This window comes from Podarcis muralis, chromosome 9 (assembly GCF_964188315.1).
Source record: "Podarcis muralis chromosome 9, rPodMur119.hap1.1, whole genome shotgun sequence".
Classification (NCBI taxonomy): Eukaryota; Metazoa; Chordata; class Lepidosauria; order Squamata; family Lacertidae; genus Podarcis; species Podarcis muralis.
This window is the reverse complement of record NC_135663.1, coordinates 173,478-186,961: the sequence shown is the minus strand read 5'-3', so window position 1 is coordinate 186,961 and position 13,484 is coordinate 173,478. Positions and strand designations below refer to the sequence as shown.

Here is a 13,484-nt window from a genome sequence, read left to right as displayed (position 1 = left end):
CCCCTGAATCATCTTAGAGATTGCCCCAGGCCACACACTGGCCCGGCCCTTGTTGGGACCTCGGCTGGAAAGGGGCCTTCCAACCTTCGGAACGAGGCAGCCCCGAGGGGCAGCGGGGGCTTCATCGGCTCAGGCCCGTGAGCCCCAGGGCGGGGGGTGGGGTCCAAATCCGGCCGGGGTGGGGGAACAGAAGCAGCAGCAACCCCCAGCCCCCCAAGAGGGCCAATCCTGCCAGGAAGCCCCACCGGCTAAGCCCGGGGGGGGGGGGCGCCACGCCCTCTGCACATGCTCGGAGGCGTCTTCTCCCGAGCCAGGGCCAACCGTGGAGCATCCCCGCGACGACGTGCAGCTGCTGCCGGGGCTCCTCTCGGTGTCGCGCACGTGGCCGCGTGGCCGGGCCCAGGGAGGAGGCAGCGGCGGCGGCGGCGGAGCGCCGGTCGCTCTCCCGGGAAGGCGCGACGCCCCCCGCCCGCCAGTCCGCCCCGGCTCCGCCTCTCTCGGCCGAGCGCTTCGGCGGCGGCGGCGGCTCGTCCTCCTCGCGGCCGGAGGACCCTCTCGCCGGAGAGCGAGCAGGCAGGCAGGCAAGGGGCGCGCAGCGGGGACGGAGGGGATCCGGATGGGAGGGCGCGGGATTGGCAAAAGGGGTCTTTTTTGTGGCTGCCATGGGGGGGGGGGGGAGGCATCCCCTCTTCCGCGCCAGGGCAGCTGCTCGGCATGCAGAAGGCTCGCATGCGAATGGCTTCGCCGGCCTGGCTTCCCCGGAAGAGAGCCGCTGCTGCCAGCCCGTGTCGAGAAGGCTGAGCTAGGTGGACCAAGCCTCGGCTTGGCTACTCCACTTACTCACACACGCACCCCCTGCTACGGAGCCGTGGCTGCTGCCTCGGCCGGGCGGATGCTGCGAACCAACGCCTTTCTGGGTCGCGGCGCGGCGGCTGGGCGCGCAAGCGGAATGGGGGGCGGCGGAAGCCCTTGGAAGCGGGTGGGGGGCCAGTCTGTGGCGCCTGTGGGGGGTTAGATTGCCTCCACCCCCCAAAAACCCTTTGAAAGAGACAGTAAGGCGCCGAGGGTGATCTGTCCTGGGGGTGGAAAGTTTGCTCCGCGGCGCCTGCGGTGTTTAAGGGAACTTCGGAGAGTCGCCGCTTTCACGTCCGCAACTCCCTTGGCGGGGGGGGGGGGGCTGGTGGTGACGATTGTTTTATCCGGTGTCTTAAAGTTTAGGAGGGAGCCAAAAGTCCTGCGGTCCGGGTGCTGGCTCCGCCGGGGTTTTAAGGGGGGTTCTGGGGATTATTGGAGGGGGACCCCAAGACATGTCTGACCCCCGTCTCCTCCTCCCCCCCGCCCCTTGCCAGCAGGCCAAGGCAGCAGGGACCAACGCAGAGGCTTAAAGACCTGCCCCTTCATTGTGGGATGTGCTTTGGGGGAGCAGGCTCCAGCCCGCCAGGCTTCATGCTGCCCTAAGAAATGCGTCTGCCATGCAAGTGCCCAGCTGCCCTTCAGGGGATCTTGGAAGGGGGCGGCAGCCAGGGACCACCTTCTTCTGGGCTTGCCACTCCTTCCTTCTTTACAGCTTGGACCCTGGATCTCTACCCCCCCCCCCGCCCTCTGGACTCTGGCTGGGAGCTCCGGAGCGCTTCTCTGCTTGTGTGTGTGACCCTGAGGGCCAGGTGAGAGCCTGAGGCAGGGCTGGCTGGTGCTCCCTCTTGGCGCAGCCTTGACTTAGAATCATAGAATCGTGGAGTTGGAAGGGACCGCAAGGGTCATCTAGTCCAACCCCCTTGCAATGCAGGAATCGCAGCTGAAGAATCCCTGAGGTGACCACCAAGCGGCTGCCTAGAAGCCTCCCCACCTTCTGAGAGAGTCTGTTCCGCTGCCAAGCGGTTTGTACTGGCAGAAAGTTCTTCCCAATGTTGAGTTGGAATATCTTTTCCTGCAGGAGGGGCTTCTTTCCCCCGGGGGGGGGCCCTCACATTGGAGCAAGGCCCCCAGTCCGTCTGGCTGGCCACTGCTTGGTCTCCCCCTTCCAGGGCGGCCACCCTAGAGGTTCAGTTTTATGTGGGGCACAGCCAACCAGACTTGAGGCGTGGGCAATGGAAGCTCTCCTTGGGCTCCCGCCTGCCCCTCTCCTGTACTTCTGGCCTCCAGGGCCCCCCGGAGTCTCCTCTTGTGGCCCCTGCCTCACTTTCCCTGAGTGCCTTTGCTCCCTGCGGGGGGGGGGGGGAGTGGAGGAGCCCCCCTTCCTGCCTTCCCTGGACTCGCAGGTAGAGGCCCTGCTCCCACCTGCCTCACTGGGCACCCATTATTTCTGGGGTCTCCGTTTCCAGGCTTGTGGGCTGGGGGGAAGGGGGGAGAAGTGGGGAGGCTTTTTGCCTCTTGCCCTTCAGACCAAGATGGCGAAGCCTCTGGAAACCAAGCCTGATGAGGAAGGGTTGAAGGAGCTGAGGATGTTTCACCTGGAAAAGAGGAGACTGAGAGGAGATGAGGCAGCCACCTTCAAATACCTGAAAGGCTGTTACCTGGAAGAGGCACCTGTCCTGGATCCTTTAGCTGAGATTCCTGCATTGCAGGGGGTTGGACTAGATGACCCTTGGGATCCCTTCCAGCTCTGCAGTTCTAATATTCTGAGAGCTCTGGAGCTGGATCAGGCAAGAGGTGGCCCCTTCCGGCCAGCGTCCTGCTCCCACATTGGCCAGCCAGATGCTCCCAGGCAGGATCTGAGTGCAGCAGCCGCACTTGGGATGATCTCCTGCCACTGACATTCCAAGGGGTGGGAGAGCCTGGCCACTGTGTCTCTTGGCTCTCTCTCCTTCTGCTCATTGCCTCTTAGGGCCTGCAGCCCCCAGCCGCCTGCTCCAGGCTGGTTGTCTCGGTCTGCAGAACATTCATAGAGTCCCAGCATGCTGGTGGGAAGGGACCCTGAGGGTCATCCAGCCCCACCCCCTGCAATGCAGGAATCTTGACGAAGGCATCCATGGCAGATGCTCATCCAACCTCCGCTTGAAAGCCCCCAAGGAAGGAGACAGCTCTTTCCCCCCATCTGCCCTCAGGGAGGGGTCCTGCTTGTGATCATGGGCTTTGGTGTGCTGTAAGCCACGCACAGGCGCACGCCCCACCCCACCCCCCGCCACTCTCCTCGCCCGGTGTTGCCAATACTAATGAGAGGCCCTTCCAGTCAGGTCTGGGTCTGGGCACAGCTCCAGGAACAGGAAGGAAATTGCCCAGGTGTCTGCCTGGGTGGCAGGTGGTCCAGAATCCTCAATTCTGCTGCAGCAAAATGGGTGGGGGGAGCAGGCAGGCAGGCAGGCAGGCTCCCTCCTCCTCCTCCTCCTCCTCCTGGGGTGCTCTGAGGAAGGCCAGTGATTCGCTCGCTCAGCAGTTGGAAACTTTGCTTGTTAGCAGTGCGGGAGAAAGTCTGGGCGGCTGTGCTGAGCTGGCAACTCCCTTCCTGCTGGGGAGAAGTGATGGCACAGTGGGGGGGGGGAGGCACTGCAGCTGGGCAGAAGGGGGCTCTTCTGGCCTGGCCCTCTTGCCAGGAGGCATTGGCCTGCCTGGGACACCCCTCCTGCCCTTCCTTCTCCCTCCTCTCTGCCAAGTCGGCTGCAGGAAGGGAGAGTGTTGTGCACAGGGCACGGCTTTGGGGGCTCCCCCCCCCCCCCGGCTAAAGGGCTCTCCTTTGGCTCTCTGGGAATTCCCACCTTACAGAGGGGGCTCCTGGCACCTTCTTTAGGCCTTCTTAGAGCTCTGCTGGATCAGGCCAGCGGCCATCGAGTCCGCCATCCTGTTTTCATGGCACCTGACAGTCCTGTGGGACAGGTTCCATTGCATGCTGAAGACACACCATTTACTCTGCCCTCGATGACACCTGGGGTTTAATTTCTGTATTGAATCTCCACCCCACCTTTTTCTACAAGGAGCTCAGGAGGGCAGGTGCATGGCTCTCCCTTCCTCATTTAATCCCCACAACAACCCTGTGAGGGAGGTCAGGCTGAGAGGAGCATTGACGGACCCCTAAGATCCCCCAAGGAGTTTCCTGGCTGAGGAGGGATTCAAACCCTAGTCTCTCCCAGGTCCCAGTCCAGCACTAACCACTGGCTCTCTGTTGAAGGTAGATACCTAGATCCCACAGTAATTCATCTTAAACTCTTTTCAATACTGCATTTTTAAGTGGCTGTAACCTTCCTTTCCTTTGTTGTCAGTTTTTAAGCAGAGGTCAGATGGACATTTGTCAGAATCATGGCATCAGTTGTGATTCCTGCAAGGGGGGGGGGCTGGTCTGGATGACCTTTCTGTCATTCTATATCCTGGGACCATTGAGCCATTGATAATAATGGCAACCATGTAAAATGTTCACAGGCTTGCTACCTTTTGCTTTCTCCCCCCAGTTCCCAAAGGTGCCTCCCCCCCCCCCGGCACAGCCACTTGGAGGTCAGCTGGGAAACTGAGTGGCGGGGGGAAAGGGACGCCAGCCGGGGAATGCTCTCTGTGGCAAAGAGAGGCTGTGGCCGCCTCCTGCCTCTGGGCTGGGAGATGGATCCCCTGGTCGGTTTGAGGGGGCACAGCAAAGGCTCTTTGGGGGTGTCCCCTCCCTGATGCTCCTCTTGGAGGCCGACACAGGCGGTGGGTGTGTGGGACGGCTTCTCATCCTCCTCTCCTCTTCCTGCTCCCCATGAAGGCCAGGCTGCTATTCTTAGCTGTGGCTTCTGCCTGGCTGGCGTTCCTGGCCTGTTTACGCTGAAGGGCCCCTTCTCTCCCCCCCCCTTTCCCTCTCCCTCTCTCCCCCCCCTCTCTCTCCAAACAGAGGCAGCAGCAGCAGCACCAAAGACCAGAGCTTGTCGCTTTGTGTTTTGTGATCCTGCCTGAGACTGGAGGTGGCAGAGGGACAGGAGAGGGGTGTTTTTAGGGGGTGGCCACGTGGCAGAGGGGGTTGTGGGAGCCTCCGGAAGGAAACTGGGCACGTTTGGGAGGGGCTTTAAGAACACCAGAAGAGCCTGCTGGGTCAGGCCGGGGGCCCATCGAGTCCAGCATCCTGTCCTCACAGGGGCCGACCTGTGGGAACCCCCCAGGCAGGAGCTGAGCACATGGCAGCGCTCCCCTCCTGCCACTGGATTCCGACTGTGGAGGCAGAGCACGGCATCCTGGCTAGTGGCCCTCAATCGATCGCCCTCTCGTCCTCCACAAATGTCTGTTTCACCAGACCTTGGGTGGGATGGGTGGGTGACAGGCTTGGGGAGTTATTTCAGAAGAAAAGTGAATGGAAAGGAAAGGGTTAAGCCCTCCCCCCTCAGCCCTACTCTGATGCAACCCCCCACCCCCACAGCTGCTCTTTAATGGTCAGCCCCTTTAGTGGCCTGATCCAGCTGCTACAGAGCTCCCTTTAGGTTCTTCCTAAAGGGCTTCTTCCTACAGAGCTCCCTTTAGGTTCTTGTGATTCCTAAGTGGAGCCTCCATGGATAGCATCAGTCTATCTTAGAAAGGTGGAGAACAAGAGTGGAAGAGGGCTGCTGCTCTCAGGGCTTCCCTTTGAGGGCATCTGGTTGGCCAGAGGGGAACAGGGTGCTGGACTAGGAGGCCCCACTCTGGTAGCCTCACCCAGCTGCAGACTCTCCTCTCTCCTCGGCTCCTGGGCCACTTGATGTGAGCCTGGGCTAGCAAGGCTGCTTCTTATGACTCCCCATCTGCTCTGCGTTAAGGCCAGTTTATAGGACAAGTCAGGGATTCCTGCATTGCATCGCAGGGGGTTGGACTGGACGTCCTTTGAGGGTCTCTTGCAGCTCAACACTTCTCTTATTTTCATTACTCCTGTATTACTTTTTCTTAGCCCTGGTTGTAGTGTGGACTATAACTGGAACGGGTTTCCACCCATTCATCTCCTCTCTTCTCTCTGCAGGTCCGTTGCCCAGGGAGGCTATGGGCTGGCGCTGTGCCTGCTGGCCCCACAAGTGACCGACCCTCGGGAAGCGGAAGCAGCAGCCGTGAGCAGGATGGGCTCCCTTCTCCCCCCTCCCTTCTCCCGGCCCAGAGAGAGGCCCTCAGAGGCCAGGGACGGACCCTAGAGAGGGGGGAGGGGGGAGAGCAGGCCATGGGGTTCCTGCCGGCTGGGGGGCAAAGGCCAGGCCTCCTCCAGCCATGAGGCACCGGCTGCCCCCTTGGGAGTCGCTGAGGCTGAGCCCCAGGCAGCAGGACCCACGGGAGAGATGCTTTGCGCCCCGACCGAGGGGGCAGCCGAATCGACGCTTTCTGGGGAACGGCTTGCGGTCATGCGGGGCAGGAGGCTGTGACGCCCCCCTGGCGGGGCAAAGGGGCTGCCATGGCCAGCCAGGAGGCAGCCCCGGAGGCCGGGCAAGAGAAGGCTGTCACCGGGGTCCGCTCCGTGCTGCTCAAGCGCGACTCGCCGGGTGCTGAGGACCGCCTGCAGCGCCGCCGCCACCGCGCCCAGCAGGTGCGCTTCAAGGACCTAGAGGAGGGCGAAGAGGAGCCCCTGGGCAGCCACCTCCCACGTGCCTCTGCCGCAAACTGCGCCAGGCGGAGCTGGCCCCAATCCGGGCCCCGCCTGCTGCTCGCCCTGCCGGATCCCCACGGGGCGACTGGCATCAGCACCGCCAGCCAGACGTCACCCAGCCTGCAGCGGCCCACCCGCAGCAAGAGCTCCTGCGACCTCGCCCAGGAGGGGGCGCCCTGTGCAGTGGGCCGCAGCCAGGATCCGCCCCTGGGGGGCACCGCCAGCCTTCCTGCCCTTGGTTGCTCCCTCGCCTTACCCCACGCCCAGCAGTGCCCCAGACTTCCTGCCACCCTGTGCCCCGGGCTGCCAGCTCCCCGGGGGATATGCCCCCCGTACCCGGGGCGGGGGGCCCCGTGTCTCTCGGCCAGCTGCTCTTCCCAGCGCAAGCACTGTGCCCCCTCCTCCACGCAGCCCCATGGCACACCAAGCAGCTGCAGCAGCTCTGGCGCCCCCTGGCTGTGCCCACCCCCCTCTGAGCAGGCCTCGAGAGCCCCTCCCTGTGCCCCCCAGAGGGGCATCCCTGCCCCCTGCCCCCTTGCTCAGGGCCTCCCCACCGAAGACCCCACCTCTGCCTTCCTGCTTCCCACAGCAGGGCCCCCTAAGTCAGGAAAACCAGCAGCGCCTGCAGCCTCCCCAGGGAGCCTCAGCACCACTCAGGCCCACCCCCCAGCCCCCACGCCTTCCCAGAAGCCTCCGGACCCCCTTCTGCCCTCCTCCGGTCGCAGCTGCCCCCCTGAGACCTGCCTCTCCGCTGGACCTGGGGAGACGTTTCCCCGCGGGCAGGACCACCTTCTGCAGCTGGTGTCTGTGGCTGCCGCGCAGAGGGCGCCCCCGCCAGCATCTCAGGACCTCCCCGGGTGGGTGGGTGACATCCACTCCCAGCTGCAGTCCCTCGAGGGGGTGCTGGAGACCAGCCAACGAACCATCAAGGTGCTACTCGATGTCATTCAGGATCTGGAGAAGAAGGAGGCGCAGCGAGATGGGTGAGGCGGGTCTGGGGGGGGTCTGGGTTGCCCAAGGAGCCCCCACTGGCCAGGCTAGAGCCGCCTTGACTCTTTGGAGCCAGGGATGTTGCATAGATGCCAGGAGAGGCTATATTTATTAGATATTCTTCTTCCTCACACTTGTGAGTTCTGCAGAGTGAGATCCCTTTGGCTGCTTAGATGGGCGAGTTTTAGCCTTTCCGTTTAATAATCTAGGATGTTTTAAGGCAGACTGGATTCTCCTGATATTTCCCCCTTTTAAAACAATAATCACACAAACAGTCTTGTAAGAGATAAAAATAACATCTACTCAGAGTTTCTGAGGCAGAATAACAGCAGCTTTATTCAGGCAGGCTTAAAATGGTAATTCAGTTACAGAGACAAAATTTGTCGAGCCTCTAGGGACCCTGAGGGTCATCTAGTCCAACCCCCTGCAATGGAGGAATATGCAGCTATCCCATACGGGGATCGAACCTGTGACCTTTGTTTTCAGCACCAGGCTCCAGCCAAATGAGCCAATTTGAGAGGCAGACTTCAGTTTAGCTTAAAATGGTGTCTGAACATTAGAGCTCAGACTTCGCAGCTGTTCTCCCATTTCTGGCTTGGGGATGAAGAGACAAAAACGAGAGCATGTGCCCAGGCAGGCAAGGAGAAGAGCTCTATGGCTGTGCCCTCTGCCCGCCTGGGCACCGTGGGACTGTCTCTCTCAGAGTTCTCTCCAGCAAACGCACAGGGAAATGCTGGGAGCTTCAGCTGTCCAGCAAAACACGACCTTTTGGTTTGACTGCGCTTTAAATGATGGAGCATTTTTATGGTGGCAGCAGCAGGTTCTGCGGGCCACAAGCCAGCCTTGGCATCGCCTGGCACTGTGCCTGCTCACTTTGGAAGCCGAAGCAGTGCCACTGTGGGGCCAGCCCCCTTGCCTTGGGGCGGCCTCTGCGCTGTGAGGCCTGAGTCCTGGCCTGGCTGCCTGCCTTGCGCTTCCCTCCCTGAGACCTCCCGGGGTCTCCTGGCCCCCCAAGCCAGCCCTGATGCTTCCCCTCCCCCTGGTCCCTGCTGCTTGACCAGATGCCCTTTGGGCATTGCTGCTTGTGCCCCCCTGGCACCAAAGGGGGCCCCTGCGACCAGGCAGGGAGGGGGCGCCTGGGCCTTCTGCTCATGGGCTCCTTCTGCTCCGTTTCAGGCGGCAGTCCTACCGGACAGGGCAGGACACCACCAACTGCGGGACGTGCCGGGACTGTGCCTGCATCATCTACAGGTAGGAGGGGCCTGGGAGCGGGGGTGGGGTGGGGTTTGGGGGTGCCCCCTGGCTTCCCCCACCTCGGCTGCTCTCGGCTGCCGGCCACAGATCCACCGGCAGCCCAGACATCGGCTCCTGACCTCCACATTTCACATCAACATAAAATGTACGCCTGTTCAGTATTATTGATGTGATGACCCTGGGCAAAGGGGACTCTGGAGAGAGAGGAAGGCTGCATCGTTGGCCTGGGGTGAAGAGGACCCCCCCTCCCTAAAGGGCCAGCATCTCCCCACCTCCATCAACCCACTTTCAGGCTAAGCCCACCCAGCTCCTTCGTCTTTTGGCTGCTTTCCAGTCTGGGGGTCCTGCTGGGTCTCAGGCAGACCGCTCTCCTCCCTGCCCAGCAGATTTTCCTCTCACCTTCTCCCCCCCCCAGACCACCCACTTCTCCAGCAGAGCCCCTTCCCTGGAGGTGGCCAGGCTTCAGAGGGCCAGTTGCAGGAGGAGGAAGGGCTGCTCTTGCGCCCGGATCCTGCTTGTGGGTTTCCCAAGGCATCTGGCTGGTCACTGTGAGAACAGGAGGCTGGACTAAGTGAGCCCTGGGCCTGATCCTGGGGCTCCCTGGCACTGCAGGGGCAGTGGATTTTGATGGGGGCGCAATGGGGCAGAAGCAGACTCTGCAGGGCCTGTGGGGAGCTTGGACCATACCCCAGAAACGACTGCAAGGCTGGGGCAGCCCCACAGGGCCCCGACCCATGGAGCTGACAGCCGCAAATGGCTACCAGCCCCATTGGCTGTGTTCTGCCTCTGAATACCAGATACAGGGGCAGGGGGTGAGGCTGCCCCCCAGTCCGGCTTAGAGACACCTGGGCCCTTGCTTGGAGGGCCACCTGTCTTGCATGCTTTAGCTGAGATTCCTGCATTGCAGGGGGTTGAACGAGATGACCCCTGAGGTCCCCTCCAACTCTCCAATTCTATGATTCTTGACACTGACATTTCATACATTCATAGAGTTGGGTGGCACAAGAAGAGTGTGGCTGCTGGATCAGGCCAGTGGACCACCTAGTCCATCATCGTGCTCTCGCAGTGGCCAGCCGGATGCTGGTGGGCTGGGTTCAGGGTGCCCTGGGGGCTGCCAGAGGTCTTGGGTGCTGGAGAAGTCCCAAGGGAGCTGGCAAGGGCTCCCATGCCCGCCCGCCTGCCTGCCTGCCCCAATCACGTTCTTGAGGGAAGCGGAGGCAAGCGTTTCTGGCAGACGTGATATGAAGGGTGCCTGCGAAGAATGACAGGCCGCCACAGCCTGTCTGCTCCTGCCGGAGTTTCTCAGGAGGACAGAGTCCCTGCAGTGGCAGCCCCCCCCCCCCAGCATGGCACGAGAACAGAGGCTGCGTCTCTGGCCCTGCTCCTCCCTCGCTTTAGTCCTGGGACGCTGAGTCAGCCAATGACTCCCACTGCCTTGAAGCTGGGGAGGGATGCCAGGAGCCCCCCCCCCCCAGCCCTGGGCACCAATCTATCTATGGTGCCCCTTGCTTCAGTGGGTGTTAAGGAGGGTAGGTAACCATGTTGGTCTGACGCAGTCAAAATAAATTTAAAAATTGTCCAGTAGCACCTTAGAGACCAACTCCGTTTGTTCTGGGTCTAAGTTTTCTATTACCTGAAGAAGTGTGCATGCACACGGAAGTTTCTGTCCAGAACAAACGGAGTTGGTCTCTAAGGTGCTACTGGACAATTTGTTAAGGAGGGGTTAGAGGAGGGCTGTGAGCCAGGATGGTGAAAGGGCCTCCATGCCCAGGGAGAGGCGGGTGTCTCTGCCAGTTCCTTGCCGGGGGCAGAGGTGGGCTGCGCTCTGGGTTCCATAGAATCAGAGTCCTAGAGGGCTGTTTGGCACAAGGAAGACATCTTCCACAGACCAAAGAATCCTGGACTTGTAGAGTTGGAAGGGACCCCTGAGGGTCTTCTAGACCAGCCCCCCGCAAGCATCCCTGGCAGACGGCCTCCCGACCTCCGTTTAAAAACCTCCAAGGAAGGAGAGACCGGCAGCCTCTGCTCCTTGGAGCCTTTTCTCTGGGTTCCTCCCCTACGTTTCCATTGACCCTCGGAGGCTGTTTTGGGGGTGGGGGGTCTGGCTGGCTGGCTGTGCAGAGCCTCCCTGGCAGGACTGGGCCCTCTTCCTCTCCCCGCCACCCTGCCTGCCTGCCTGCCTGCCTGCCCGCCCGCCGGCTCCTTCTGGCCTCCTGCCTGTGTGTTTCGCACAAGGCATCAGTGCTAATTGGGATTGACGGGTCTGTCTCTGCCGCTGCGGCGACGGGTGAGACATGCCAGGGTCGGCGGAGGCAGACGGGCTCCCATTGGCGGCCTCCCCAGGCTCCTGCCAGCTGACCTGCCTCCTCTGCACCAGCTCCCACGGCCCCCCAGGAGGGATGGGGGCAGCCCAGCCAGACCCCCATCTCTGTCCCCAATCACGAGCGTTGGCTGAGTGGGGTTCCTTGGGAGACGCCTCCCTCTGACTTGCTCCCCGCCTCCCCGCAGCGTGGAACATGATTTCCGGAAGCAGGAGGGGCGTTTGCAGCAGGTGCTGAGCACCATTGAGCCTGAGCTGAGCCACAGCCCCCCGGTGGCCACGCGAGCTGCCACGCCAAGCCACCAGGAGCCGTCGCCAACGCTGAATCTGCCCGTGGTGAAAGCGGAGGCCAAGAAGTCCCGGCGAAAGTGTTTTTGGTTCCTGTGATGGTGCCGTGCCCAGAAGGGTCCGGGGGTCTCCCTCCCCAAGGAGCCATGGGGTGAGGGGGCTGCCTCCCCCCATCAGTCCACACCAGTCAACCTGCCACAGAGCCGCAGCATGGAGGGATTGCACCAGCCTTTTTATTGTTCAGATCTGTCCAGTTTAACTTGCAGAGCACCCCCCCCCCCCAATGAAAGGATGGGGGAGAGAAGGGAAGACACACACACTGTATCCGAGGAGGTCTCAATAAACTCCTGTGAGGCGCCTGTTTTCAAACTGCTTCTCCTTCAGAGTCTTTCTTCGGGGGGGGGGGGGGCGGGAAGGCTGCTTTATCCCAGAATCAGCACAAGCCCCTCCCCACCCCTGGCAGCAATGTAACTTCCTACTCTGTGGCTGAGGAAGGGGGGTGCAGGGGGTGCGGTCCGCCCCAGGTGTCATCACTGAGGGGGGTGACAAAAAATAACTCCCGCACCCACCACACGCCCTTTCCTGCGCCACTGCAGAAGCCCAGGTAGCTGGGTGAGGTGGGGGGCACTGGGCGCCACACCGGGGGGCCTGCAGCCTGCCTGAGCCACGCATCTTTCCTGAGGGGGGGGGCGGCGGGCGGACTGCCTGCAAGCTCCACACTGCTTTTTCGAGGGCTTGCGTCTGCCCACCGCCTCAGCCAGCCTACAGCTGAGAGGAGGCTGTGGAGAGGGTCTTAGCTCGCCCCATCCCCGTGGGCGGCTTGCTCTGCCCCCGGCTGCAGGGCGTGCGCACCACCCCAGGCACCTGAGTGGCTAGCTATGCTGCTGTTCCAAGTCACCTGGCAGGGGGGGGGGCACTGCAGGACCCGGATTGGGGCACCAGTAAAGTTCAACCAATGATCTTTATTATAAGATACTGACTGTTGGGGAAGTGACCCCCACATTTGGGTTTATTGTTTCAAGCTCTGAAATATTTTGGCCACAACTGATGCAAAGTGTGTAAAATCAAAGACCCACATGGGAATTTAACCAGCAGTTTTTAAAATTGTAGCTGGAGTGGAGAGATTCCTCCCCTTCTGTCTCATCTGCTAGAAAAAAAATGGGTTGTCGTCACCCAGTGAAATTGATTGGCCGGAGGATCAAGTCCAGAGGCAAGTGCCTGGGTGAGGAGACACTTTCTGGTGGCCCCGAGGAGCTAAAGGGGAGGGGCAACCCCCTTGCCCTCATCTGCCATGGCCAGTCTTGATTGGGGAGGGTCCCTTCCTGCACCCGCAAGGCCCTCAGGGTGAGTACGAACCTCCAACCTCTTCCTGGCCCAACAGAGTGAGGCTGCTGGAGGTCTGGGCTTGGCCTGGGCTTGGCAGGGAACCAGGCCCACGTGGGCTCCTGACCCCTGGGCTTGGCATCCCCGATGGGCATCTCAAGGGCCTGGGCAGCAGCAGCAGCAGCAGCCAAGGAAGCTTGTGTCCTGCCTGCCCCCTTTGCCCCCCACGGAGGGATCCAGTGAGGAAGAGACTGAGCTGCTTGGCAGGGAGGCTGTCAGCCCCCACGGTCCCAGAGGTGGGGCTATGGAAGGTGCTGGGGGGTGCCCAGAGGCCAGGAAGAGCCTGCTGGATGAGGCCAGTGGCCAGCCAATGGGAAGAAGTCCACAAGCAGAACCGAAGCTCAAGAGCCAAACTCTGATTCCTTGTGATTCCCAGCAACTGGTATTGAGAGACCTCTGCCTCTGATTCTGGAAGCAGGATACGGCCATTGTAGCTAGTGACCATTCCTAGCCTTCTTTTCCACAACCTCGTTTAAAGCCATCCAAGTGGGCTTTTCCCTCTTGTGGCAGTGAGTTCCACAGGTCTATCGAGGGGCTGTGTGAAGTCCGTTCTCCTGCCTGTTCCAAATCTCTGGCTATGATTTCAGCTTCCAAGGATGCATGTCCAGATAAGCAGCTCTAGTAGCAAGGCCAGGGAAGGGAGGAGCTGCCAGTCAGAGTGGGCTATGTTGGGCTCACTGAGGCAAGTGGAACCTTCCCTCGGTTTTGCCTTGTGCAACAAGGTCAGGATTAGGAAAGCTTGGCTTGCAGACC

General features: G+C 61.3%; 1 protein-coding gene across 1 annotated transcript; it reads left to right on the top strand.

Moving 5' to 3' along the window:
• Positions 1–420: 420 nt before the first annotated feature.
• LOC114604513 (uncharacterized) lies at positions 421–11,717 on the top strand. Its single transcript, XM_028744651.2, has 4 exons — positions 421–581; positions 5,885–7,479; positions 8,663–8,737; positions 11,249–11,717. The coding sequence occupies exons 2-4, from the start codon at positions 6,305–6,307 to the stop codon at positions 11,445–11,447; spliced, it is 1,449 nt and encodes a 482-aa protein (XP_028600484.2). The 5' UTR covers positions 421–581; positions 5,885–6,304; the 3' UTR covers positions 11,448–11,717.
• Positions 11,718–13,484: the final 1,767 nt, after the last annotated feature.

What these genes read in the sequence shown, in the direction of transcription:
- LOC114604513 (XM_028744651.2), top strand. Translation starts at nt 6,305, where the DNA reads ATGGCCAGCCAGGAGGCAGCCCCGGAGGCCGGGCAAGAGAAGGCTGTC. An exon ending in AAGGAGGCGCAGCGAGATGG is followed by an intron (nt 7,480 to 8,662) that starts GTGAGGCGGGTC and finishes GCTCCGTTTCAG; the next exon opens with GCGGCAGTCCTACCGGACAG. An exon ending in TGTGCCTGCATCATCTACAG is followed by an intron (nt 8,738 to 11,248) that starts GTAGGAGGGGCC and finishes GCCTCCCCGCAG; the next exon opens with CGTGGAACATGATTTCCGGA.